A 24,563-nucleotide genomic window follows, 5' to 3' on the forward strand; every position below is an offset into this window, starting at 1 on the left:
ACATCGTCCAGCGCCGCTAACCCCGCCCCTCTGCGGAGAGAACGGGAGCTCCATTCAAACACACCAAACTGGTAGCCCCGGGATGCGACAGTCGCTGTAGCTGAAGAGAAAGGTGGAAGAAGTGGAAGAAGAACAGAAACACACTCTCTACCCCCGAAATCATCCGAGCAGGGCGGTCACACAGCCAGCCAGAGACACCAGAGCCCGCAGCCGGAACATCCTCACCGAGCGCACTCTGCTAGTAGGAGGCTAACGGCACCAACATGGCGAGCGCCTCGTACCACATCTCCAACCTGCTGGAGAAAATGACCTCCAGCGATAAGGATTTCAGGTAAAACAACGCCCGGGTGGAGGGATCTGACCGTCAGTTGTTGTTTATCGCATCGGAGTGTTGTTATTTCGCACTGAAAGCGGCGCTTTGCTGCGGCGGGCCTGCCGCTCTCAGGCTAACAGCTAGCATGCCACCTGTCTGATCATCGTCATATCCGCGGTTAGCTGCTAGCATTAGCAGCTAGCCTGCAGGCTAGCGGGCTAGCACCAACTTCTGTCAATTCGCAGGCTGGCTTAGCATGAGTGACGGCGCTCTGTGATGTAGATTCAAATGTGAAGGTAGCCCCCCGCTAGTGGGATTTCTCCCGGGAAACGGGCGGGTTTAACGTCAAAGTGTCGCTCCAGCTAACGGGGGTGTGGTGACGCCGGTAAACAGACGGAGAAGGTCGGAGCTTTAGCCTTGCACTCACATAGACTCTGTCAGCGTTAAAGGTGTCTTATTCTGATCCCATTTCTGTGGTTGATTTGTTTTAAAACTCTCGTCAGAGCAGCTTTGCGTGAGTCACAGTTCAAAATAAGCCAGCTTTGTCTCTCACTGGGCCTCGGTACAGCCTTGCAGTTCATCCTCCCTGAAATAAGCTGCTGTAGCTCCATCAAAACAGCTTGTTTCATACAGAAAATTGGCTACTTTCTGGAAGGAAAGTAGTCAAACGACTTGTTTCAGACAGAAGGTAGTTGTTTTTAGACAGTAAGTGGCTTGTTTCAGATAGGAAACAAATAGGAACAATTTCTGTTAGTCAGAAAATGTCTGGTTTCACACAAACCTGGCTTGTTTCAGACAGTTTGAACAGTAGGTAACAGAGCTTCTGGGAAGCTGCTTTCTTTGATATTGAACTAAGTCAAGAGTAGAATATGAAATACTACTGTCCTCCTGAGGGGTCAGCTTTTAGAAGCCTGCTGTGGGGCAGCAACCAGCACTATACATAGTGTATTTAAAAGATAGTTGCAGCTAGAGTGGCAGCACCTTTTGGCTACTGGACTGAGTTTTTGTTTTTGTTGGAGTAAGAAGAGACCATATTCAGAAACATGGAAGCTGCATCAGTACACTGTACAGGGTCAGCATACCTGCTAATTAAAATCCAAATTAAATCTTCGATTTAGGTTCGTCTTTAACCTAAACTGGGGCTCAGACTTCTTGGATAGTCTGTTAGTATGATTAACTACACAACAGCCATATTATTAGTCAAATAATTTCATTAAAAATGTTTTAAAAAAATGCACAAACGCTCCAATCCAGAGGTCTAGTTCAGACAGCTACTGTAATAGAAGCCAATAATGCACACTTTAACCCTTAATTGAATTTAATGGGATTTAAACAGGGCTGGACTGGGACAAAATATCAGCCCGGCACCAAAAGCCCAGAAGGGCCAGCACAAGAGAACAAAATTGCTCCTAATCACTACATTTACAGAGACAAAAGGGTTCGCCCACCAGGTATTATAGGAAAAACCATAAAGCCTTTGAATGAAAACAAACGCTGTTGTCACAGTGATATACACTATCTTGTTGGCATATATGTATCAATCTAATGAACTTAAAGTTTATTAGATTGATACATATACACCATCCTCCCTATGCTGGCATTCTAAACAGTACAGAAACCCAAAGACTGCTTGGTTGAGTTAACCTCCTGAACTATCTACAACACATGGTGGAAACCTGAAATTAAGACAGAGAAGACTAGAGGTGAGACATGACCATTACTGAATATTAAAAATAATAAATGACAGATTTAGAGATATTTTCATAAACTATTCATTTACCACATCAATAAACAGCATGGCAGGGCAAGATATTTTTTCTAACATGACAACCTTTAAAAAGTGAAAGGAGACAGAGAGACAGGTGAGAAAGAATAAAGCTTAATTGACTTTTTGATGGTATTTTACACAAAGTACTAGTACAGTATCTAGAAAATGTTGGAAAATACTGGCATCATATACAGTACTTATTTCTGAAGAAATTATGATGGGAACCTGAAAAAAATTACTATGAAAGATAATGGATTTCTATACATTTAGTCAGATGACCACTTTTGTTGTAAGATTCAGATAATTATGTATTCAAAGTTTTAAAATGACATAACAAAGAAAAATATTTCTTGGTGCCCCCCTTCCCCTGTTAATGCCCTACCTAGCCCCCTGGCAAAACTTTGCTAGACCTGCCCCTGCACAGTTACCAGCTGTCAGCTGCTTAGAAAAGGATCCTGGTGTTATTTGTTTCTCAGAAACAGCTCATAACTTTGCTTCAACTTAGAGCTGGGTGATATGAGATTTTTTCATATCACGATATGTTTTTTTCATTTCAGGCGATAACGATATCTATCACGATATAAGCCAAATAACTATATTTGTAAGATTTAAATGTGCCGTTGCTCACAAGTAAAATGTGAAATAATCAGCAGCTTGTTTTTATTTAAATATTTATTTCCCATAATAAGTTCAACAGGGTAGATGTACTTAAGGAACATGAGACTTTTCAGATAAATAAAGGCAAATATTGCAAACTACACAAAAGGCAGCCGCTAAAGCGTTTAAGTTTCAAAATAGAACAAACAAAACAGACTAAATTGTCAATTCCACTTAGAAACAAAATATTAATTCTAAAAATAAATCTTAGTTTGTTTTACAGAAGAACAGACAAAACTAACTTTTGTCAATATCAAATAAACTGAGAACTAAAAGGAAATTCTCAATCTCTCCTTGTTGTATAGCTGAGCTTTTCAAACAGTTTTAACAGTTACTTTAGTCTGACAAAAGCCGAATGATGAATTAGCGCTTCCAGTCAGAGACTGAGGCTACGTCCACACGTATACGGGTATTTTTGAAAACTGAGATTTCCGTTTCCGTTTTAAAAGATAATCCCGTCCACACATAAAGGCAGAAATGAAGGAAAACGCTGCTATGAACATGCCAAAGCAGCAGGTGGCGCTAGATTCCTAACCGTACCGAAATATTGGCCAATCAGAAGTCTAGAAGCCTCGGTGGGAAAAAGTAAACAAAGCTGGGGCATAGAAGCAGAACCGAGTCGTATGTGTGGAGGGACAGTAACTGTGTGTATATGTAAGCATTTAAACACTGCAGAGAGTAGAATTAACAGTAACAGTATTGTAGAAATTCATTTCACCGAAACAATAACGTGGCGCGCAGTGTGACGCATGCACCAGTTTATTGTATTTCCAGACTTGCTTTCGGCACAATTTACAGTGCACGCTACTCTGTTTTTTGTCAGACTTGAAATAGCCGAAATACCTTCACACTACGGAACTTCTATGGCTCTTCCGTTTGACAATCTCTCCGGCATTGGAACCATCATCTGTTTTCTCTTCGGTCACGCTCGGTTGATTTTTCTAGTCGGCACACTCATTTCCTCCATTACCCGCTGGCTGCTTCCCAAACACAAACACGTGCGGCTTGGCACTTGTGCTGTACGTAACAAGTCACGCGACGTGACGCTGCGGCTGTGATTGGTTTAGCTCTGCGCTACTTAATTTGGATTGGCTGACTTTTTTTTTTTTTTTTTGAGGACAAGAGCGGCGAGGTCTATCGCGATAGCTTAATTTCTCTATCGAGTAAAAGTTATATCGTGATACATATCGTTATCGTTCTATCGCCCAGCTCTACTTCAACTCATTCATGTCACCTAAAAGGTAAACCTGTTTCTCCATCACCTGTTCAGCTCTGATGATTCAGTAAGGACATCTCCTGGTTTCATCTTCATGTTTCCCTCTCACCACATATCCAAACCAACATCATGACCAGCAGCTTTTACAGCTGTGGCTCCAGTAAACATCAGCTGATACTAGAAATTAATATCAAATAAATTCTAACAACAGCTGATCAAGCTTAAACGTGCTGCTGTTGTTTAGCGCGACCTCCACTGGTTTCCTTTTTCTGGTGCAAAGTGGGCGATAAACAAGAGAGAAAAGCTGATCATTGATCAGTTTCATGATTGATATAACAACCAGGGGGCGAGAATGAGAGAAGAAGAAACAGCTGTGCAGCATAAAGACACAGAAAAACTCCAGCTTTGTGTCTTTTTCATTGTAGCTGAAGTACCGGACAAACTGTGTTCCTTTTCACCTCAATACGAAACGCGTAATATTTTCTCTGAATACGAGACGATTCCAGGACGGTTGGCAACTCTAATAATTAACCTTATGAATTAAATAAAGTTCACTATTGGTACCATCATAGCACCCACCCAGCTGTATAGAAACTCCATCACTCTCCATAAAGTCGCTATGGAGAAAGAAACTAGTTGTAGAGGTTGTTTATTGCTGGGTAATTATGTCATTGGCATCGATGAGCCACTGTCAATATGTGACATATTGAAATCGCGTTTGAATTTGCGCTTGTTTTTTGCTTTCACTTTGCAATCGCACGAACTGTGTATAGAGAGCGACAGCACTGATCTGTGAGTGATGATAATTTGTGCACCAATTCCTCTGACATCGTCTTATCAATCGTTAGCTTACTACGCAAACATGACAAGTGAAATCTCCCGCAGCTTAAACATATGAGAGGTTGATCGCGCAGAGAATCGCTGAGTTATGTGAGTACGTGTGTAAAAGCAGCAGGATATATATTTTAGTTCTGCTGAGCCAAATAAGACAGGTCAGGGTGAAGAAGTGACAGCCAAAGAAAAGCTTACCACAAAACGGAAAAGTTATGACAAATCAGACTATAAGGCAAAAAGAAAGTGCAGCTTTATGGTTTCATGGACAAAATAATTTCTGTGGCTGCAATATGACGAGCTAAATAACCGCGGCTGCACATAAGTGGTCCGCAGGTGCGCATTCGCTGTCAAAATAAAAAACGCGCACAAGATAAGAAGTTGCAACGCGTGTTTGCGTACATAAGATTTTCAGGAGGACAGACATTTGTTTAGAACTCTTAAAGATGTCGAAGAAGCTCCTTTAAGCAATTACTGTGATGTTCCTCCACCTCCAAAGAAATGTCAGAAGGAGTCCGAACCACAAAAGAAGCGCGTATTCTCGGAAAAGTGGTTGCAGGAGGTGAGCTGGCTTCAAACAAATGATGAACGCACAGAGATGTGGTGCGGAATGTGCCGTGAAATGCGCACATGCGGACCACTTATGTGCACCCGTGTAAATAACATAATGTTCTGCCGGGTGTGTTGTTGGTTTTCCCTCGATTTCTGAGTCGACAAGCGCCTTTGTTACTGGGACCAGTCATTTTAAGAAAGGCCCCCATTAGAACCCATGACAAATGCAAGAAATGCATTATTGCTCAGTCTGCAATATCTTTCCCAGAACAAACACCAATTGCAAATAACATACTAAAAAGAAACCTGAAAAATCTGTTTAGAACAGCGTACTATGTTGCAAAGAGTGAACTACCACTGGCACAATTTAGCAGTCTTTGCAAACTTCAAAAAGCAAATGGCCTCGATCTTGGTTCCATTTGCCTCTTACCCGTGACTTCAGTGGAAATTTCAAATTCAGGATCTGACACAGACTGATTCATGTCCTACACAGTTCTTACAAGTTCATAGAAATTTCTGTTCAATTAGAACCAAGTATTTGAGTTGATTGAGTTGTAATTTTTAGACAATGTTATAATTTGTGTTTCAACAGTTTTTTGATTAATGTTTTGTTTCCGTTACAATATTATACATTATAATATTGTAATGGAAACAAAACATCAATCAAAAAATTGCTCTTTTTTTATTCGGGCTACTTAAATTTATTTGGGCTACCAAAAACTGAAGAGTCCCTGCCCGAAGGGAAACTCTTGGTCAACCTGTTCTTCCTCTTTGTCATTTTCAGGATGACATAAAAAGCAGTTGCTGCTTTTTAACTGATTACCAACTGCATCCCTCACCCCCCACCCCACCATAGGGGTTTTAACCACAGAAACTCGGGGATAAAACCTACATATATCAATGACAGTATCTGAAAAACAAAGGGGAGTTCACAAAAGGCCTTCTTGCTGTTTTCTGTTGCTGTTTTTCATAATGTTTAATCGATTCATCTTCAGTATAATCAGCAGGTGAAATTGAAATGCTGCAGTCGCAGCCTGAACTGAGGCTTCAGATTAATGAGTTTATTAACAGGCAGACTGAAGTGACACAGTTTGTATTGATCATCTGCAGCTGATATCGTCTAGCAAATAGTGAAGGCAGATGAAGCGTCTGACAGGAGGTCCGTTAGCGCCAGACGAACACAAATATGCAATGATTTATTTATGTTGGAGCGTTCAAAACTGAGCTTATAAACTGATTTGACAGGAAGAAGAACGTCATCAGGCCCTGCGCCAGGAGTTTGTTAATCCTGAGCTCAGGGGGAAACTGGGTTTTCTGGTTCACAGTAAACTTAAACTCTGTGCCAGTTACCATGGTAACAGACTCTGTGAACTAAAACTGTTCTCTGGCTCCTCCCTTCTTACTGCACCTGAACCAGCTGACTGACACTCAGTTTCATTTCCTCATTCATGAAGTCGCCGCCGAAGATTGGAATGAATCCATCTACAGACAATTTTACACACACTGAAATCCCAGTTTAGGTGTTAAGTGTGTTTTTACTTTACACAAGCGCTTTTAAGGTCAGTCAATCGTCAATATATGAGGGCAGATTCTGCGACTACATCACTGATTTATAATCAGCTCAGAATAAACTGTAGTCTCATCTTTCTGCCTCCGAGACTGTGGGCAGTAACACAGCCGTCAGACTGTCAGTACTAACGTTTACTGTACGTTACTGAGAAACAGTGATTAAATCAAACTAATCTGTGTTGTAACTGATCACACTGATGGAAAAACATCTGCCACGACTGGAATTTTGGAGATGCAAAGATGAAACTGAACTAAATTTATTTAAAATTTAAAAGTGAGTTTTTGGAAGCAGCTGCACACAGTCTGATTGTAAACTCATTACGTGTGTTCATCGATTGAGATTCAGTGATTAAATGATGCCAAACAACATTTTAAATGGATAATTAGATTTAAAAATCTAATCAAATTAGGATTACTGCGTCATCTATAAGTTAAAGTGCGGTTATCAAGTTTCATTCAGTCAGTGATGATGACAGAGTGAACAGAGCTGATTAAAATCACTCTCTTCTTCCCTCCTGTTTGAATATCACGGTCAGCACTAAAACGTCTTCATAGCCCTGCTCATCTGCTCTTTAGTTACCTGTTACCATGGTGAATTATAGTGTTGGCGCTCCATTGATGATGGCTTTCTTTCATTAACTCAGGGTAAACATATTGAGAGCTGATTGAAGTAACTGATCAGCTGTTCAGGAACAGGAAAGAAAAGAGTTGTCGATCCCAGGTCTCCACGTTTTTGTTCTTAGACTGTGCAAGCGCAGCTTTGCATGATTCATAGTTCAAAATAAGCCACATTTAACTCATGTTCAGCCATCCTTGGTCTAAAATGAGCTGTTTTAGCTCCTCGCCCTTTAAGCCACCATTGAACGACATTCATAAGCATCAGTTGGGCGGGGCTTCACTTCCAAGAGCAGTCTGATGCCTGTTAACGTAAAACTTTGCCACTGGAGAAAGAAGTACGTGGCAGAAAATAAAAAAAAAAAAAGGATCCTAGCAAAATTAGAATACTAAGATAATTTTAAACATAAATACTACTTTAGTTTTATCTGTGCGGTCTTTATTTCCCTCGGTATGTTTTTGCTTGATTGTGTTGGTTTTTTGTGGTGGTCGTACTTTGAGCCATGTTGATGTGTTTGTGAGGAATGTTGCATAAAGAGGTACAGAGTGGCTTGGATCAGACTCTTTGACCAGTAAAAAGAAGCTCATATTTAGCTTGAAATTCAGAGCAGCCTGGCCCTCTTTGTGTCAGCTGCTCGGGGACGATCACAAGCTGGCAGCACAGATAATCAGCTTCATCGCTTCGGCCGCCCTCTCAGAACTAGGAATCCTCGATATCATGAAATGCTGTCAGTTTTGCCTCCTGTTGGGTAAAAATTGACCCACTTTTAGGCCTGATCTGAGCGTTTCCACACGGCTTCTGTGAGACAGGAACTACATATTAGTTATTTTATAAACGTATGGAGCATGAGGTGCTTGGTGCAGATGTCTGAAATTGCCCAAAAATGAAATAAAATTCACAGAATGCCAAAAAGAATATACTAATATTCAGTGCCCCAGTACTGTTATATGGAAGATAAACATAGGCATAATCTATAAAATACATTCATGTAAATATAACATTTAATGGTTTTTAATTTTTCATTACATTTTAAAATGTGTTTATTGTTTATTTCTCAGATTTATTCATTAATATAATAATTGTTAGACTTATTTTTCTGTTTTAATGCTAAAGTTTGCACACTGATACTCTATGAATGACCCACTCCTTATTTTTATAATTAAAAAGAAAGTAAATGTATTAAAAAGATATAATGAAACATTTTTAAGGTGGGAAAGAATGCAGAATTAAATGCACAAAAAAGCAGACAATGATTAGATTTATAATTAACTGGTTATGAATGAAATGGCGAAGATTTCAATTTATAAATGAATGAATGCCCACAGTTGGTAGATTCTATTCCATAGTTTTATTGATCTTTATTTACTCAATTTTTAAAAATTCCTTAAGTTATTCATTGTTAGTTAAATAAGCAATTCTATTTTTTTAAATTAATGACAAAGTAAAGAAATCCGAGAGTAAATTAAATGTGGATTTTATTCATTATACTTTGTCACATTTTTCTTTATTAATGCCAATAATAAATTCAGCGTAATTTGTGAAATTTGAATTCATTATTTTGTCAATAGTATATTTTTTGACATCACTGTGTATATTTATAATAGGTTTATTGCCTCTTTTATTAAAATTTATTTACTGATGGTACATATTTTGAATATTTTTTTACATTTTGCCCTGTACATCTCAGGGTTTCTTTAATTTTATATATATGCTTTTAATTCATTACATTTTATGCCTTTATTTTTGCATATTATCTGACTTTCTCTGAGAATTTAGTACTTGGCTTATTAGGTAAAATAAACAAAATAAAACATGTATTAAATATGTGCATTAGTACAAAGAAAAACGCAGTTTATACATTTCTTTCTCTCTGATGTTGGCAGCTTCAATCCTCTGTATTGGGCTCTATATATGTGAACCTCGGTGGACTGACAGCACCTTTGATTCTGCATTAAAGGATTTGGATCTGCAGCAAAAACGGATCCATTTAAAGAAGTTAATAAAAGTGTCCTAAAACGGCTCGTTTGTCATCCTCCAGATTATTTTTACCAAGCTCGCTTTAGAGGAGTCCTTTTTTTCTTAGCTTATGTAAAATCCTTTTTAGCATGTTTGCACAGTCGGGGGGAGTACTTTTTTAGCCAGAAAAAACATTTCACTGTATGTTGTACCAGCTATAACTACATGTGACAAATAAATAAAGAATTGAATTGAATTGAATTTAGAGAGACGCAGCTCAGACAAAAGAGAGGGTCTTACATAATTTCATTTATTTTCAGTTTGCTTCGTTGGTTTTTATAAAAGCTCTTTTAGCAGAGGTCGGCATGTCTGAATGAAGCACTCAGGACTTTGGCTGATGCACATTTGAGGAGCTAAAAGACTAAAACTTAAATACTCTGAAGGTTGATCTCTCAACTGTCCTGCACCAGCGTCAGGTCCGAGGGCTTCATCCTGACACCCAACAGCAGTCAGACTTCAGGTTGTGGAGGTCAGTGTGACATCAGTGACCCACTGCCAAACCGGTTGTGTTGGATGACGTCACAGACGGGAAGTCCGAGAGTTTGGTGAGAAACGTGCAGGGGGTCGTTTCACTGCTCTGACACACAAACAAAAAAAAAGACACCAGCTGCTGAATCCTCTACTGATCCTCTCAGTGTGAGAGGAGCGAGGTTTTTTTATTTTTATTTTATATCGTCTACTTGCTTGTTTGAAATCCTGCTGTAATGAGCTCGACCTAACGGGGTTTTGGTGTAAAAATGAACCGTTTCATTAGGACAGCTGGAGAATAAACTGACGTGAAAACACTTTGGGAAGAACATGGACTGATGAGTCTTAAATATGCAATTTTTTCAGAGTTCATGATCTGATCTTCTAGCAGAACAAATAAGTCCTTCTTTGTTGCCCGTTTTGTCATGTCCTTTTCCCTTTTAGTACTTTCCATTTCCTGGTCTCTTCAGCGCCTCCTGTTGGATGTTTTACTCCAAGCTTTAAAAACTCAAATTAAAATCAATTCTTTTTTCTGAGATTTTCAGGAGGAAAGCTAAGACTTCAGCTCTGTCTGAAGCAGATGTTGTACTAATGACTCGCCCATCTGTGCGTTTAATCACCGCACACTTCGACTCGCTTTATTCATTTGTTTGTTTGCTATTTTCCAGATTTATGGCAACTAACGACCTGATGACGGAGCTTCAGAAAGACTCGATCAAGCTGGACGACGACAGCGAGAGGAAGGTCCGTGTGTATGACCTCGCACTGCTTCACCTGGTGTCTGTCTAATGAATGATTATAATTTATTGATAATTTATTGAACTTTTGGTTGACACTGATGAACAGGTGGTGAGGATGATTCTCAAACTGTTGGAAGACAAGAATGGAGAAGTTCAGAACTTGGCTGTCAAATGGTAATTTATTTGATTTTAAGTTTTAATTTCCTATTTCCTGTTTGATCGTGTCCATGTGTGTGACTGTGGGTGTGTTTGTTTCAGCCTGGGCCCTCTGGTCAGTAAGGTGAAGGAGTACCAGGTGGAGACGATCGTGGACACTCTGTGCACCAACATGCTTTCAGACAAAGAGCAGCTCAGAGATATTTCCTCCATTGGACTCAAAACAGTCATTGGAGAGCTACCGCCGGCCTCCAGTGGTAAAATATTTGACTAGTACTGATCTCATAACAGCACATATTTCATTCAGTATCACTTCTGAGCGAGCGAGTTTTGATCTGTAAAATGTGAAAATTTTCAGCATCCAGTGATTTCATGAATCTTCAGATGGTTTTGCTGTGAAAATGTGAAGATTCATCTTTTCTCCTCCTGCCTCCGTCTCAGGCTCGGCTTTAGCGGCCAGCGTCTGTAAGAAGATAACGGGTCGTTTGACGAGCGCTATCGCCAAACAGGAAGACGTATCTGTGCAGCTGGAGGCACTTGACATCATGGCCGACATGCTCTGCAGGTACGTAGTTAGGCGGTCGCCGATGGATGGCGCTGGTGGGGATGGGTGAAGTTTTGAGTTCTTCTCCGTGTCTTTGTTTGCAGACAGGGGGGTCTGCTGGTGAATTTCCACCCCTCCATCCTCAGCTGCCTTCTGCCTCAGCTCACCTCCCCCCGGCTGGCCGTCAGAAAGGTCTGTCCAACCGCTTTGACTTTTGTGTTTTTGAGCTTTCAGGAAGCTGTTTGTGTCCTTACCTGTTGTTCTTTGGGCGTTTCAGAGGACCATCATGGCTCTGGGCCACCTGGTTATGTCCTGCGGAAATCTGGTATTCATCGACCTGATCGAGCACCTCCTCGCCGAGCTGGGGAGGAATGACAACATGTCGACCACCAGGACATACATCCAGTGCACGGCCGCCATCAGCAGACAGGCTGGACACAGGATCGGTGAGACGCCCGGCCTCCACACAGTCATGTCTCTGATTTAGAGATGAATCCTCCCTGACCTCTGACCTCTGGTCTCTCTTTAACAGGTGAGTACCTGGAGAAGATCATCCCTCTAGTGGTGAAGTTCTGTAACGTGGACGATGACGAGCTCAGAGAGTACTGCATCCAGGCCTTCGAGTCCTTCGTCAGGAGGTAAAACCGTCTCAGACCGAAGAATCTGTGGCGGCGGTGCCTCGTGTGCTCACTGCTTTTATTCTTTCCAGGTGTCCCAAAGAAGTTTACCCACACGTCCCCACCGTCATCTCCATCTGCCTGCGCTACCTGACCTACGACCCCAACTACAACTTTGATGATGAAGATGAGGATGACAACGCCATGGATGCTGAGCAGAACGACGAAGACTATCAAGGTACTGAAACCCTGTCTCTGGCTATCGCTGCTGAAGTAAGACACCTCCAGTTTATGTTAAACTGTTAAAGGCTCAGCTGATTGGTGCTTTGAAATCACATGACACTGCCCACTCATTTACATCCAAATTAAGCGTTTGAACATTAATCGGTGACGCCATCTCTTCATTTCCTTTCCAGGCAGCGACGATGAGTACAGTGATGATGACGACATGAGTTGGAAGGTTCGAAGGGCGGCGGCGAAGTGTTTAGATGCTGTCGTCTCGACTCGTCATGAGATGCTCCCGGAATTCTACCGCACCGTGTCTCCTGCGCTCGTCTGTCGCTTCAAGGTAGCGTCGTTCGATCGGCTTCTATCTCTGAGATGTGTAACGATGACCTTTATGTCTGACCTGCCTCTGTGTGTATGCGCGTGCAGGAGAGGGAGGAGAATGTAAAGGCGGATGTTTTCCACGCCTACTTGTCGCTGCTCAAACAGACCAGACCAGCTCAGAGCTGGTTGGCTGATCCAGACGCCATGGAGCAAGGAGACACGCCGCTGACGATGCTGCAGAGCCAGGTATGCTCCTGCTGTGGACAGAGCTCTTTTCTCTTTATGCTCGCCACGCAGAAGCAGAATTTTTTTTTTAAATTAATGAAATAAAGAGATATTAGAGATGTATAAAGTATGAGATATTAGATTAAGTTAAGGAGTAGGTTATTTAGATACAGGAGATAAAAGTTATCACCTCCTTGCAACCAATCAGTGCTCACTCTATATGAGAAATGGGTGTAAAGTTTTCTCTCAGCACAGTTTCTCACTGGTCTCTGGCTGTAGTTCAGATTTCCTACAGTAGATGTCAGTGCTGCACAGCTTTTAGGAGCATATCTTTGGTTCTCACGGCGACAGGAAACCCTCAGCATCCTGCAAGGCTGACCGCAAGCAGCAGGAAGTACCTGCGGTGGTCTCCTGTGATTCTCTGGTAACATCTGTCGCCCTCCACAGGTCCCCATGATTGTGAAAGCTCTGCACAAACAGCTAAAGGAGAAAAGCGTGAAAACCCGTCAGTGCTGCTTCAACATGCTGACCGAGCTGGTGAATGTCCTCCCGGGCGCCCTGACTCAGCACATCCCGGTCCTCATACCAGGTGACGCTGCCGCAGGTCAAGAATAATCTAGATATGATAGAATACAGTCACTATACACAGATACAAATATTTTTCACCAGTATTTTTGTAGTTCTTTACATAATTCTGTGGCCCAGTCGTGCAGAGTTGGTGCCATAAAACTGTAAGCCCCCCCCCAAACAGATTTCAGGGAGGACTCAGGAACACACCCACAAAACAGCATCTTAGTCAGATGTCAGAATGGCTGGCTTTTCTGCTGGGGTTAGGTTACGGCTCCAAAACGTTTTGTATAGGCTCTTGGAATGTTTGATGTTTCTGTTTTTGCTGGGATTACTCTTTGGAGCGCTTTGGAGCTGTGTGTCTTGATAGCAGTGAGGTAAGTGTGTGTGTGTGTGTGTGTGTGTGTGTGTGTGTGCGTGTGTGTGCGCGCTGCAGGTATCATTTTCTCTCTGAACGACAAGTCGAGCAGCTCAAACCTGAAGATCGACGCTCTAGCCTGCCTCCACGTCATCATGGTCACACACCCCGCTCACGCCTTCCATGCCCATGTCCCTGCCCTTGTCCCGCCCGTGGTGTCATGCGTGGGAGACCCCTTTTACAAGATCACCTCTGAGGCTCTGCTCGTTACTCAACAGCTTGTAAAGGTGGGAGTCAAACTCACAACCTCCTCCTTTCTGTTTCTAATGTCATAGCTGATTTTTATCCTCCATCCTGTTCTGTGTCTCCACCAGGTTATCCGACCACTGGACAGCCAATCAGAAGCCAGCGACAGCTTCGATCCCTCCCCTTACATTAACGACCTGTTCACCTGCACCATCAAGCGCCTGAAGGCCGCCGACATTGACCAGGAGGTGAAAGAGCGAGCCATTTCCTGTATGGGGCAGATCATCTGTAACCTAGGTAATGCACACACTTCCCAGTCACATGATGTGATGTCACAGAGCTTTCCTCGGTTTAATGTCTTCCTTTTTTCTGGTACAGGTGACCATCTGCCTGCTGAGCTTCCGGGAACGCTGCTGATCTTCTTAGAACGCCTCAAGAATGAGATCACAAGGCTGACAACGGTGAAAGGTAAGCCCCGCCCACACACCAGTTGTGTCTCAAAGGAAGCTTGTCTCTTTTCTGCTTCCATATCAAAATGAAGTGTTGGATATTGTTCACCGGGCTGGAGCTGTTAGTGTTTGATGTGTGTGTGTGCACACAGCTCTGACGCTGATTGCCGGCTCACCACTGAAAATCGACCTGAGGCCCGTTCTTCCCGACGCCGTTCCTATCCTCGCCTCCTTCCTCCGGAAGAACCAGCGTGCCCTGAAGCTCTGCACGCTGGCCGCTCTGGACATCCTGCTCAGAAACTACAGGTAACACACACACACACCAGTAAGCCCCACCCACCAAACCTCAGCTCCACCCTGTCCACCACCCTCACCCTCTCATCCTGTGCTTCAGCTCTGCGGTGACTCCGGTCATGGTAGATGCTGTCCTGGCCGAGCTGCCTCCTCTGATCTCTGAGAGCGACATGCACGTGTCTCAGATGGCGCTGAGCTTCCTGTCCACGTTGGCAGTGACTCACCCATCCTCACTGGGTCAGCTGAGCGGAGGGAACATCCTCCAGCAGCTTATTGCGCTGGTTCGATCCCCGCTGCTGCAAGGAGGCGCGCTTTCTGCTATGCTCGACTTCTACCAGGTACTTCCAGCTCCGCTTACCCTTCGGCGTGTATGGTGGGCGTGAATATGCATATTAACCATGTGACTTCCCGCTTAGGCGCTCGTGGCCACCGACACTCCCGGCCTGGGCTACATGGACCTGCTTAGGATGCTCACTGGCCCCGTTTACTCCCAGAGCGCCGCCCTGCCGCACAAACAAGCATACTGCTCCATTGCCAAGTGCGTCGCTGCTCTGACCAGAGCCTGTCCCACTGAGGGGCCCGCCGTGGTGGGACAGTTCATCCAGGTGAGTCAGAGTGAGCAGCGTTCACCTCTCTGCAGGTTAATTGAGCTGTTTTTAAAGGTTTTCACTGCCTTCCGATGAACAGCGAACAGTAAGAGCCACGAGATTCAGAGACCTTGTGTTCCTCACAGGATGTGAAGAACAGCCGTTCCACAGACTCCATCAGGCTCCTCGCTTTGCTCTCATTGGGTGAGGTTGGACACCACGTGGACCTCAGCGGCCAACCAGAGCTCAAGACTGTCATCCTGGATGCTTTCTCCTCCTCCAGTGAAGAGGTAAGTACACCTGTCTACACTCTGAATCCAGATGTGACATCCCCCAGCTCTGCTGCCCTTCCTGCACTGTTCTATCTGAATAAAATGAAAAAGTTCCATAAAAAAATTTTAAGAAGGATTTTACTGACTAAATAAAGATGATGGAAAAGATGCTAATCTTTGACGTGATGTGTTCAAAGGAAGCAATGAGCTTTCCTGCGGTTGTTCACCTGTGCTGTTGTTTCGGTGGAGATTAAGCCACCTGCTCTCTGTGTCGCAGGTGAAATCGGCGGCCTCGTACGCGTTGGGCAGCATAGCAGTGGGGAACCTGCCAGAGTACCTGCCCTTCGTCCTGCAGGAGATCTCCTCCTCCAAGAGGCAGTACCTGCTGCTTCACTCGCTCAAAGAGATCATCAGTGAGGAAAAACACATCACATTTCCTGTGTGTGTGTGCGTGTGTTTGGTTTTAACATTGTTTGTTTGTTTGCAGGCTCGGCATCCGTCTCCGGGCTGAAGCCCTACGTGGAGTCTGTTTGGTCACTGCTGCTCAAACACTGCGAGTGTCAGGAGGAGGGAACCAGGAACGTGGTAGCCGAGTGTTTGGGCAAACTGACGCTGATCGACCCCGAGACGTTGCTGCCCCGCCTCAAAGGATACCTGCTCTCAGGTGACCCATATGGTTAGCCAATCAGATGGGTCGTTGCTGGCGATGAGGCTGATCAATATCAACACTGATTTATTGATTTCTGCACGTTTCCAGGTTCGTCTTACGCCAGGAGTTCTGTGGTAACGGCTGTGAAGTTTACCATCTCTGACCAGCCGCAGCCCATTGACCCACTGCTGAAGAACTGCATAGGTAACCCACACACAAATCCAAATGATTTATCTTTCTTTGGTCCCTTTTGGGTTCTTTTGGTTTTGGTTTTTGTTTACACTGTTGTCCCAGAGCTCCTCTTCTTGTTTTTCTCTGTGATGGGTTAGTGTTGCCTGACCAACTGTCTTGTCGTATGACAGTCAGCGGTGTCATTTGCTGTCTCTGGTCTGCTTGAAATTCAGGAACGTTTAACTCGGGACCCACAAGCTTCATGTTGTTGTTGTTTCGTTTGGGCGGTGTGGACATAGAAGTTTGTGAATGTGAGCAGGAGCAGCTAAAAATCTCAGACGAGTTTGAATCCCGGTGACCTCGACCTAAAGGTCAAGGTCAGGGCTCACGTTTTCTGAAAGTCTTGTGAATTCGATAACTTCAGAACAATGTGATTTTGCAATTGATGCCAGAGGTCTGTTTACTAGGAGGCTGAGGGGTAGCTGTGGCAGTTGCAGATATTTTTGTCTAGTCAGTGTCGTCAAAACATTGGTTGGCAAGAACAGGGGATGAATTTTTTTTCTGCTGCTCATATCCATGTTTTCATTGTTTCGGTGACAGGCAAGGGTCTGTGATTAAATGAAAACTCGAAAAACCACAAATGCTAGCATTACTGCTGGCTTTCCATCACTTGTGAACATGAGATACTTCAGGTTGACGCTCTGGGTGGAAATCGCCCCACCCATCTTTAATCTCAGACTTGGAGACGCTGATTGTCATCACAGTCACTATACTCACAGCTGGACGAGGTGAAGGTGGCGCTCTGATGATGCGAGCAGAATCAGGAGACACAATTTTCAGCAGTGTGTGAAACTAGAAAATGATCTATCAGACTTCTCGTCTTTGTTTTATTCTCGGGGTGGCAGCTTTTGGTTCTTGTTTTAATTTGCTGATTAACACATATTTAGTAATATTGTGGTAAAAACGCCCATTCAGTTGTAATAAACACAAGTTATGATAGAAAAATTGGATCAGCTGTGAAAGGCTATAGATGCAGGGCTTTTTCTCCTTCTTTATGTAAACTCTAAATGTGACAAGAAGACCTTATTTTCTTAATTAAACACTATAAAATGTCTGAAGTTGATGTTTTTATCATTAAAGTCAGAGTTTGTCACACTCTGGTGAGAAATGAAAGTTTCCCCCTCTGTCTGTCCTCTGATTGGCTGTTTTTGTCCTCAGGTGATTTCCTGAAGACGCTGGAGGATCCAGACTTGAATGTGCGGCGTGTTGCCTTGGTAACGTTCAACTCCGCCGCCCACAATAAACCCAGTCTGATCCGCGAGCTGCTAGACTCGGTTCTACCGCAGCTGTACAACGAGACCAAAGTCCGGAAGGAGCTGATCCGAGAGGTGAGGACACCTGCAGCGGGGAATCGATTGCTGGGAGTGGGCAAGTTCATGCGTCTGACTACTGTCCTACTACTCTGCAGGTGGAGATGGGACCCTTCAAACACACGGTGGATGATGGGCTGGACCTTAGGAAGGCTGCGTTCGAGTGTATGTACACTCTGCTGGACAGCTGCCTGGACCGACTCGACATCTTCACCTTCCTCAACCACGTGGAGGACGGTCTGAAGGACCACTACGACATCAAGGTGTGTCTGAGCCCCAGGGCCTGGATCCTGAGGACGGAGTTACAAACCATAAGTGTATTTTAACCTTTAGCATTTTCATTAAATTCAGGTTTAATCCTTCCATTAAAACTCAAATATGAGTGGCTGGCTTCATTTATGGTCCAGTGAAAAACCAGGAGTCATTTGTGTATATCTGAGATCATGATGTTTAAACACCATAAGGTATTTGAATCATAGATACTGAAGCTGCTGCTGTGTTTGCAGATGCTGACCTTCCTGATGCTGGCTAGACTGTCATCTCTGTGTCCCAGTGCTGTTCTTCAAAGACTGGACAGACTAGTGGAGCCACTGAGGGCCACCTGTACCACAAAGGTATTTTTAAACCAGTTTCGATCCAATGTGTCCAACATATTTGTTTATTGTGGACTTTTAAGGATTTTTCCTGGTTAAAAATAACCCCCAAGATTCCTCATGGTGTTCCTGGAGGCCAAAAATGTTCATGCTTTTTAATTTGTCATTTATTAAAATTATAAATATATATTTTAACTCAAAAGTACAGTTTTTAAATTTAATGTTGCTGAAACAAAATAATAAAAAAAATAAATCTGATCGAGAAATCACTCATCTTTGGAAAAGAGAGTTTATTACAGAGAAATGGCTCTTTCCAAAATAAAAGCTATACTATACGCTTCTTCTGGGCTATATTCTCAGCAGCATATTAAACATATCAGGTCCCCATAAGGAGAATCATGTGCTAACGGCTGTCTAAATGACTCTGGTAAAGTTTGTAGCATGCATGCTTGTTGTTTTTGTCTGCTTCCACTTGTCTTTGCACTAGGATGATGTCGGCGTAAATGTGCAGCCATATTCGTTGTGTCTCCACTAGTGCTGTCAGCGTTAATCTCGTTGAAATGACGTTAACGCCACAACACGGCAAATCTCCGTTAACGAGTTACCGCGGATCGCCCCGTGCGTGGGGCTGGACGGCCAACACGTTAACGAGCTAACTGCGCTAACGCACTAGTTCCCACCAATGTAATTGAGCATTGCGTGGCACATCCAACATACTGGTTTACTTTTGTCCATGACGCGCTTACCTTCAGGGTTATGCTTCACATGAAAACCAAAATAGATCCAAAGGCCAGATCTGAATGAGGGTGGGGGAGGTTCAATTTCCCATGTTGCAACGAGCTTAGCTTCTGTCTTACTAGCTTGCGCTGCGCTCAGTGGATCTGCGCTCGACAGTGCAGCCTGGGCGGAGTAGTCAAACGCAGATCCACTGAGCATCGTCATAAATATTAAGCAACCTAACTAATAGGGTTGCAAACTTCCAGCAAAAAAAAAAAAAAAAAAAAAGGGAACCACCCTCCACCTCATGATGCTGAATCGACGTAATCAACTTTAATTTGATGCAGTGTGGGAAAAAAAATGCACAGAAATTAATTTAAATTTTCACCAATTTTCAAAAATAATTAAATAGATTCAACATCTTTCTTCAACAGAATTGCAGACTGCACAGATGCTACCTTCCCAAAGGAAAAAGTACTATAGCTTACTAGGGTATATTAGACTTAATAGTTACTATATACAGTAATGGACTTCTATATATTTTACATAAGATTAAAACTTTGGGTGTAAGATTCAGACAATTATTTATTAAAAGCTAGACATTTTAAATGAGAATAAGAAAGAAAAGTATGTCTTTGTGCCCTCCTTTCCCTGTTCATGCCCTATCGGCCCCCCTGGCTAAACTTTGCTAGATCCGCCCCTGCACAGTTACCAGCTGTCAGCTACGTAGAAGAAGATCCTGGTGTAGAAAGTAATATTAAATAAATTCTAACAACAGCTGATCAAGCTTAAACGTGCTGCTGTTGTTGAGCCGCTGGTTTCCTCTTTCTGGTGCAAAGTGGGCCAAAAACAAAGAAGAGAGACGGACTCGCAACAGAAAAGCCGATCAGCTGATCATTAAGCAGTTTCATGATTAAAGTGGCTACAAGAAGAGGCACTCGCTCCATATATCGGTTGTTAAGCTTAACGTGGGAATGCTTTACAGACATTCAGAGATGAACTTACACACTTGCTTTACTTCTCTCTGGGATAACTTCCTCGGAGATGAAATGCTGGTTTGGTAGCAAGGCTACAAATACACACAGCCACTCTATCACGTGAGCACACTGCTCCAAAGTGCTAAGGTTATGAGCTGAGTTACGCCATGTCGCAAGTTTTGTGAGGTGCTTTTTTGATATTTAATGGATCGGATTACATTTTTTTTTTTTTTTTTTTTTTTTTATTTCTCTCCGATATCCGATCCAGTAATTTATGTCAGTATCGGACCGATACGTAATATCGGATTAGTCCATCTCTAAAAAAAAAATATATATATATATCTCACTGAAATCTTTTTGTAAATGGTGTTGAAGGTTCTATGATGTTTTCACGTCTCATGCGTGATGATGATTGACTATAACTGCCAGCATAAAAATGATTTGTTTGACAGCACTGGATTCATGATACTCAGATCAGTGGGAAAGTCCAAGTAACTCTGTGATCCATGAAGCAGAGTTATAGATTTAGAAAAGTCAGAAAGGTCTGAGGCCATTTCTAAACATCATCAATTTCTAAGTTCATCAGTTCTAACAAAACTGTATGTAACTACAAGTTATTCAGATTTGTTGCCACTTTGCCAACATCTGGAAGATGACCCACACTATCACCCTCAGATGAGAAGAAATTGGTTTGGATGTTCAAAGAACGACACGAGCCACCAAAGCTTGAGCCTGGCATGCCTGCCATGAATTGGAAAAACTGCCGGAATACCTCCATCGCTGTCCACAGTGAGGTCACTTTTAGAACACTGAGAAAGAATTCCCTGCTCTAGAATCAACACATTCAGTCAACTTGGTATGAACAGAATGACATCTGCAGAAAAGCTTTATGGTTAGAGAAGACAAAGATTGAGCTGTTTGGCCTCAGTAACAAGGTATGTTTGTAGTAAACATAGAACATTGGTAGCATCATGCAGTTGGCTGTTGTTTTGTACAAAGTGGATGGAGTAATGATGGAGGAGAACTGCTTTAAAATTTTTCAAATTTATCTCAGATCAACAGCTAGATGGTTGAACCTTGGATATACTTGGGTGTTTCAGCACAGCAATGATCCCAAACACTTCAAAACTGGTTATGGAATGGCCTTACCGAAACCTTGATCTCTCAAACCTTTTGAAAATTTGTCTAGTCTGTGTCGTCAAAACCAGTTTAAATGACCTCTACTGAGTCTACCAAGAAGAGTGGTCAAATATCCATCCAGAAGTATGCCAGATGCTTTGTTGATGTCTACCAAAAGCATCTGGCTAAAGTATATTTAACCAAATGTTAGTGAGGTGTATTTGTATATTTAGTTTTGGCCCTGTGTGGATGAGGAAAAAAAATCCAAAATGTATCCAAACATGTGCTCCCAATTCTTGTTTTTAAACTTATTAAAAGTGTATGCAAAGATATACAATACTTCCACCCAAAAAGAACAGTTAAAAAAAAATAACAAAAAGCCTAAAATTACCCTGAGATTTATGCCCATGTTGAGTGTGTATAAACCTCTGACCATGACTGTAAAATGGAAAAAGTATTAGCTCCAGCACAGAACCCTGAGGAACACCATGACTGACTTTTGTGTTTTGACGACTCATTTATAGGAGGCATCAGAGTGCTGTTGCATTTTACTAACTGATGTCCCTGGAGTTATGATTGCCTAGTTGTTTTTTTGTTTTTTTTTAACGGTCTCCACTGTCTCTGTAGGTAAAGGCGAACTCAGTGAAGCAGGAGTTCGAGAAGCAGGACGAGCTGAAGCGGTCTGCGATGCGAGCCGTTGTCGCACTGCTCACCATCCCCGAGGCCGAGAAGTCACCGCTGATGTCAGAGTTTCAGTCTCAGATCTCATCTAACCAGGAGCTGGCGGCTATCTTCGACTCCATCCAGAGAGACTCCAGCTCTGCCAACATGGAGTCCATGGATACCAGTTAAAAAACCCCATGGACAAAAAGAAGTTCCCACGATGCAACACGGCACCACCCGCTGCTGGAGCGCTAACCCTGCAGCATGTTTCCATGACAACAGGACGCAAACACACACACACACACACACACACACACACACACACACACACACACACACACAATTGTAGTGACACACCCTCTCCTAGCGATCGATCGTTCCATGATGCATTGCACTGAATCAGCTGTTGGAAGAGAAAGGAAGTGGACGGACGGATGGACGGCTCACACACGGAGAAATAGGACAAAAACAAAAAATTACATACAAGGCTTGGAAGCTCCTCCCACTTCCTCTTTGTTTTTCTAGCGAGGTCATCTAACTGGTTGATCTCCTTGTTCATCCTCATTCTTCTCTTGTTTTTTTTCTCTTTTCTTTTTTGTAATTCCTGAAAGTTCCACAGGTACTGTACTGCAACCTGATTCGCCGCTGCTGAGTGACTGACAGTTGGCATGTTATCGAAACTGACCAATGGAAGGGCGGGGGGGAAACAGCCTTTTCCGCCTAAGCTGTGGTGACCAATGGGAGAAGGGCTCGCTCTGGGTTTTTTTTTTTTTCTTTCTTCCTTTTTTGATTGATGTAGGCAACCAATAGGAGGCTATGGGGAGATGAGCAGCGGGCGGGATTTTACTGTGTGTGGACCAATCAGCATCTTTGTTTCCTCCTGATTCAGTAGATCCACCATTGACCCCTCTTAGGAAGGAAGTGAGAGTGGAAAGAGGAGGGATTATTGGATCAGGCCTCATCTGACCAGACCTGATTGGACCATAGTGGCTGTTGCCGTGGTATTGCAGTGTAAAAAACAAAGTAACAGTGTTCTGCTGGTTGTCCACAGTCTGGCTGCCTCAAACTCATTTCTGCTGGTTTAGTCCAGTCAGCATGGGGTTGATTTTTACTGTCTTACTGGTTTCATTGGTTTAATCCGGTTAAACTGGGTCCAGTCTAGTTCATTCCGGTTCATTCTGGTCTGGTCAGGACAATCCACTGTTGTTAATCGCCCGAGGAAAAATAAAAAGGTCCATTTCTGCCTGCCTTCACGTTTTGACTGGGTTTTGTTTTTCTGTGTTATGCGTTGCTACATTTTAGAGATGCTGATTTTCCTGATGGTTCGATTATTTCTGAAAAGCAATAATCAGTATTTTATAATAAATTTTGTTTGATTAGATGCTTATTAAACACACAGCTCATGAAATGAATAGAGAACAATAACAAAGTTCTAGTTTCCAGGCCACAAACAGCTCAGCAAAGACATTGACTGGCCACACCTCCACAGCCAGACTGCATCCAGAAATTCAGTTAACTTACAAGCTGTGCCAAATGACATGAACCCTCAATAACAGTAAAGTTAAGTCTTACTCCACCTTCTTTCAGCTCATCTGGAAACCCAACACAATACGCATGTCTAATATGCTGAAAATTAACACTAGCTGATCTGGTTTGATAAGAGTTCTATTAGATTATCAGCGGCTTCTTAGGATCCATGTGTGGGTCTCCAAACAGACTTTGCATAAAGTGAATTATTTCTGGCTCTTTAAGCTGATCTACCCAGACCCTCTATTACAATCTACCTTTGGTACAGTTTTATTGTGAAATCATTCGTTACAGATACCCCCTCAGCTTCAGTCCTGAGTACAAACGGTACACTGGGGTTGTAGCTATCGTGACATCACCTGCTCATCTCTGAACTTCTGAAGCATTTCTGCCATCACCATCTTGGTTCTAGGAAATTGGATGTGATAAGAAAAGGCTGGTGTAGAGTACTACGTGACAAGAATTTACCCAAAGCAAGCATCTCATAAACTGAGTGTTCAAAGAGGTCCAGCAAGAAAGTCTTTTTCCCAGACTTTTTGCAGCTGTCGCCATCTGGTAGTCTTCAGTTTACAGCACTTCTACATTGACATAATTTTTCCATCTTGGAAGCTACAATGCTGTGATCTCTGTCACTGCCATCAAATCCTTGAATATTTCACTCTCCACAAAAAAGACTGAAAACTGACTAAAGTCAAAAATATAACCAAAGTGTGTATTTGCAGCAGTTTAAATTAAAATGTCAAATTAACAATTGACACACAACATAACATTAAAATCAGTGTGTATTCGATGTATACCCCCCTAAAAACATGATGACCTCTTTAAAACTTTCAGTTCACTCTGAGTTTTTTTGTTGTTGTTTTTTTATTTTCAAACTTGTGGCGGTTGACTGTAACTGCTTGAATCGTAAAATGTTCAGAAATGCGGACCTGGATTTGGACTGTTTGTAGGGATTTATCAAAATATCTGTACATAACTGAAGTTATGAGAAGACCGCCATGAGTGTTTTCAGTTTAGTTAGTGTAGTTTTTAGCAGCAGAGGGAGCCAGAGTTCAGGTCACAATATAAACCCAAGACCTAATTGAATGAACAGTTACAAACAGGAGTCTTAGCTCTGTTTAGTTTAGTTTTATGGTCAGCCTAGATCTGCCTAAAAAAAAAAAAAAA

General features: G+C 42.7%; 1 protein-coding gene across 2 annotated transcripts; it reads left to right on the plus strand.

Annotated features, from left to right (window-relative positions):
• Positions 1–23,118, plus strand: cand1 (cullin-associated and neddylation-dissociated 1). 2 transcript variants are annotated; one of them, XM_085435961.1, is made up of 26 exons: positions 1–331; positions 10,675–10,750; positions 10,853–10,920; positions 11,005–11,159; positions 11,344–11,467; positions 11,551–11,638; positions 11,724–11,892; positions 11,979–12,084; positions 12,156–12,301; positions 12,480–12,631; positions 12,718–12,858; positions 13,285–13,441; positions 13,841–14,049; positions 14,137–14,305; positions 14,387–14,476; positions 14,610–14,763; positions 14,852–15,089; positions 15,168–15,356; positions 15,485–15,628; positions 15,888–16,023; positions 16,098–16,274; positions 16,368–16,463; positions 17,649–17,818; positions 17,899–18,063; positions 18,307–18,414; positions 21,834–23,118. In XM_085435961.1, exons 1-26 carry the CDS (start codon positions 264–266, stop codon positions 22,056–22,058), a joined length of 3,720 nt encoding a protein of 1,239 aa, XP_085292087.1. In that variant the 5' UTR covers positions 1–263; the 3' UTR covers positions 22,059–23,118. The 2 variants fall into 2 exon arrangements, with proteins under 2 accessions (XP_085292087.1, XP_085292088.1); XM_085435962.1 differs by having other exon boundaries at positions 2–331; positions 13,285–13,426.
• Positions 23,119–24,563: the final 1,445 nt, after the last annotated feature.

Source organism: Copadichromis virginalis, linkage group LG17 (genome assembly GCF_057382275.1).
Source record: "Copadichromis virginalis isolate Kocher_CV1m ecotype Utaka linkage group LG17, C_Virginalis_male_GT1.1, whole genome shotgun sequence".
Taxonomy (NCBI): domain Eukaryota; kingdom Metazoa; phylum Chordata; class Actinopteri; order Cichliformes; family Cichlidae; genus Copadichromis; species Copadichromis virginalis.

Coding starts and splice junctions, on each gene's coding strand:
- cand1 (XM_085435961.1), top strand. CDS start 264: ATGGCGAGCGCCTCGTACCACATCTCCAACCTGCTGGAGAAAATGACC. Junction 332..10,674: donor TCCAGCGATAAGGATTTCAG/GTAAAACAACGC, acceptor GCTATTTTCCAG/ATTTATGGCAACTAACGACC. Junction 11,160..11,343: donor GCTACCGCCGGCCTCCAGTG/GTAAAATATTTG, acceptor CCTCCGTCTCAG/GCTCGGCTTTAGCGGCCAGC.